General features: G+C 44.9%; 1 protein-coding gene across 1 annotated transcript; it reads right to left on the reverse strand.

Annotated features, from left to right (window-relative positions):
- Nucleotides 1-331: 331 nt before the first annotated feature.
- Nucleotides 332-1,482, reverse strand: LOC308371119 (DNA-binding protein inhibitor ID-1-like). The gene is made up of 2 exons (XM_080845907.1): nucleotides 1,035-1,482; nucleotides 332-857 (listed from the first exon to the last, which is right to left on the reverse strand). Exons 1-2 carry the CDS (start codon nucleotides 1,383-1,385, stop codon nucleotides 822-824), a joined length of 387 nt encoding a protein of 128 aa, XP_080702033.1. The 5' UTR covers nucleotides 1,386-1,482; the 3' UTR covers nucleotides 332-821.
- Nucleotides 1,483-3,924: the final 2,442 nt, after the last annotated feature.

The raw sequence follows: 3,924 nt of genomic DNA on the forward strand, positions 1-3,924 counted from the left end.
CCTCATTCACACCCAAACATTGCCTTTGCATCGCCTCATGGCCTACTCAGCAGTGGAACACCCTGTGTTGGCCAATTGCATTATGTGTAATTTGTTGACTGAAAGTTGGATGGATTGTATTTGGTCAGTTCAAAAATGCATTGTGTTTGGTCAGTGAATACATATAACCAAGTATATATTGAAGGACGAGGATGCCCATACTTATTCTTCAAGTATTCTTCATTTAATGACGTTTACCATATGTGCACAAACTCACATTTGAGCCCTTTTGACATTAGTACACACTGATAGTTTACATGACAAATGATACCAGTCAGTCAAGGAGTCACAATAATTTTGTTTTAATAAAAACACATTTCAGGTACATTGTAGAAAACACAATATGACGTTCACATTTTATGTCATTGTAATATACAATACATAATTTCGCTCAGTAATCTGAGAAATTGACCTCTTCAACAAAATAACGTAGGCCTACTAATCATTTTGACGTTTATAAGCTAAAACGAGTAACTACTGTGGGAGGCCCAATAGAAGGAGGAGAGCTGGGAGACAGACGTACTGAGTGCCATGGATCCCACGGCTGTACACAGCAATCTATTGATTTGTTCCCTGAAGGCTACTCAGGCTTCTGTAGATACTCGGGCCGCATCAACTTGGTCCTCTAGTCGTTCCTGGGTCACAGGCAATACTCTAACGCGGGAATATGTGGATTTCCCTACTCAGTTCAAGGTCGATCGAAGTGACCAATCACTCTATGCATCCTTGTTCGGTTTTCTCAAAGCTTTTGCTGCTGGATGTTGGAATGGTCGCTTCGACTTTTAACGGCACATGATTCGGTCATCCGAGCATCCATTCTGCAAAAGTAAAGAAACACAGGTCAGTGTCAAGTCACATAACACACCATGCTGAAGGCTACTATTTCAGATAGCATGACAACAATAGTCAAAATCGTTACATAGCACAAGCATCAACTGCATTTAACAAGATTCTCGAGGGTCGTCAGGCATTATAGATTGCGGGCAAACATTCACCTCAACTGAGATGCTGGCAAGTTCAGCATTGAGGGTGGTCAGGGGAGTGCGTGGCATGCCGCTTCCCGCCTGGCGAGTCTTGCCCGGTTCGTCCAGTTCGATCTGCAGGTCCCAGATGTAGTCAATGACGTGCTGCAGGATCTCCACCTTGCTGGCCTTCTTATTAGGAGGCAGCGTCGGTACGAGTTCCTTAAGCTTGCTGTAGCAGTTGTTCATGTCTTGCAGAAAAGCGGACATCTGCTCGTCCAACAGCGGAATCTTGCATTTGGTTATGGTGAGGCTTTGATCAGACAGGCAACGGACAACGTCCTCGCTGCTGTTCAACGCGCAGGTAGATCCGACAACTTTCATTTTGAATATAGTAGTTTTGGTGATGACCAAGTTCAGAGTAGTTGTTCAACCAGCACGGTCGCAGGTTTAAGTCCGTAAGGATAGTGTCCAAGTACGCTATGTTGACAGCTCTGTACAGGACTACCATGCGCACGCTCAGAATATATCCAGCACCGAGGCATTGGGGTGTGGCCAAACAACTCGTGTTTGCACTTTCTGACCAATGGGGGGACTGCATTGGCTGCGGAGGGCCAGCCTGTAGTTTCACTCTCCACCAATGGGTGAAAGGAATGGGTTATCGAATTTATAATCTGTAGGGGGATGGTGTTACAAATGGAAACAAATGTGTGTCTTACTGGTGATGTGTGGAAATCCAGCTGTCCGTAGCTTGGGGACTCTGCAGGTGTAGAGGGTGCCCGGGGGTCGGGGGTGGGAGGTCCGCTAATAAGGATGATAGGCTGCAATTATTGCCTTTGAAAGTAGGCTATCCTGCACTACACCATGAAATGTAAGACATTTCTGAGAAGTACTCTTCATTTGTTGATCAGTTGTTCCCTCGATGTATGGTCACTTTCTCTTCAAGGCACAAATGTTTGTGTTCGTCTCTAATTCCTCTAAGGAATGTTTGTTTTAACCCTGTTATTTTATCTTACTTCATATGTTTAAAACCGTAATAGTAATTATTGCATATTTTGAAATAGACAGATATTTATTGAGCTAGCTATATTCAAACTGGCCATGATTTAAAAAGTAACGTCATTAATATAAGTACAAGATATATATAATATATGTACAAGAACGTAAATATTGTTTGAGAGTAATAACAATTAACATTTTGACTTTCTTAAAAGTGAAATAGGCAAGCTTTCTTTCTGCTGCTTTAACTACTTTTTTTCTGTCGGTAAAAAGGGAGTCCCTGTGGTCTCACGAAATTCTTTCACATGGTCTCCGTGTGTGTGTTTCGCCTCGAGTGCACACACGCTGATATTGCATAGCGCTGCTCTGAATCTTCCCCAGATTGTCCAAACAAACCCGAGCAGACTGTCAGGCGCCAGCCCCGTGACGTCACCCATTCATCCCAGCCCTGACGCCTGTCAGCCTGGCGCCGCGCGGGCGGTCCCCATAGCAACTACAAACAACGGGCTACCCCCCCCCCCCCCCCCCCCCCCCTCACCTGCACAGCGCAGACCCTGAGAACAAACCGACCGTCGTGATCATTATTCATTTATCACTTTACTCCCTCTGATGAGATTACCGAGCCGTGCACCTGCAAACGGCCATTGTCGCCACTTTGCCTGAGCAGATTCTTTTCATAGAGGGGGGGGGGGGGGGCAGTTTCCCTCCGGAAAGAAGGGAGTGGATGTAGACTTAGCCTAATGTGCAAATGCCAATTCCTCAGAAACTTTTTTCCCCCTCCCTGCGTTCCAGAGGTTCTATGGACTTACATTCCGTTACACTGTAGCCTATATATTTATGCGCAGTATTTTATTTAGATGATAAAAAAAACTTTTTTTACTTTGCTTAGTAAAAAAAAACGTCACAGTCTTTGCAAATTATTTGTATTTTACTTTATTTTATCCAATTACAAATATGACCATTATCATATTATTTGTCGTTGTAACTATTATCAATAACAATTCATAACATGCACTACATAATTCTGCTGTATACGGTTAGTGTCCTGAATTATGAAATGCACACACACAAAAAATATATTTTGCACGCACAATGCATCAGTGTAAACTGTTGGATACTCCAAAAAGCAGGATAGCCCATTGCATTGGCAGCATGTGGAGCTAAGCAGTGCTGCTGCAGGCGGCTTACGTCCAGCAGGGTTGCAGCTGACAGAGTTTAGGGAGGGCAGGGGAGGCGGCAGAGGGGTCGGGGGGCAGAACAATGGAGGCAAGGCTTGTGGGAGAGAATCTAGGCTGGAGCCAGTGAGTCTGGAGCTCCCCTCAGCTCACTCATCCAGCTTTTGTTCAGCTGCAAAAGCTATCAGCACTTCCTACTGACACCAACAATAACGCCACACAGCTGGGCTCTTTTAAGCTTGTTTACAGCACATCAAGGCAAAAGGAGAGAGAGAGAGTGAAAGACAGAAAGAGAGAGAGAGAAAGGGGGAAGAAGAGAAAGAGATGTGGGAATAAGGAAAGAAATGTGAAACATATTAGATGCAGAAGACCCCCTTATAACCCCCCCCCACACACACACACACACACACACACAGCATGCTCCACCCTTTGACTGGTCATTAACAGAGCTTAAAAAGTTACTCTACTTGAAATGTCTGCTTTGTTTCTCCATTCCTCCCTCCCTCTTCATCTCCCTCACAACGTTGTTTATTTCTGCGCAGAGAAATGCAGTCATAAGTGAAAATTGCCTCGTTCTCGACATTGAGCCTGCCTCTCCATCGCCTTCATGCACCTAAACATTGTTTTTATAAGTCGCCTGAGCCAGCACTGCAACCTTTTTTTCCCATGCACCTCCTCTCTCCCTAACTGCCTGTCCATGTGGAGGAGGGAAACAGGGAGGCCAATCACGCCCTCTCTTTATCACAGCA

This window comes from Sprattus sprattus, assembly GCF_963457725.1.
Source record: "Sprattus sprattus genome assembly, chromosome: 10".
Taxonomy (NCBI): domain Eukaryota; kingdom Metazoa; phylum Chordata; class Actinopteri; order Clupeiformes; family Clupeidae; genus Sprattus; species Sprattus sprattus.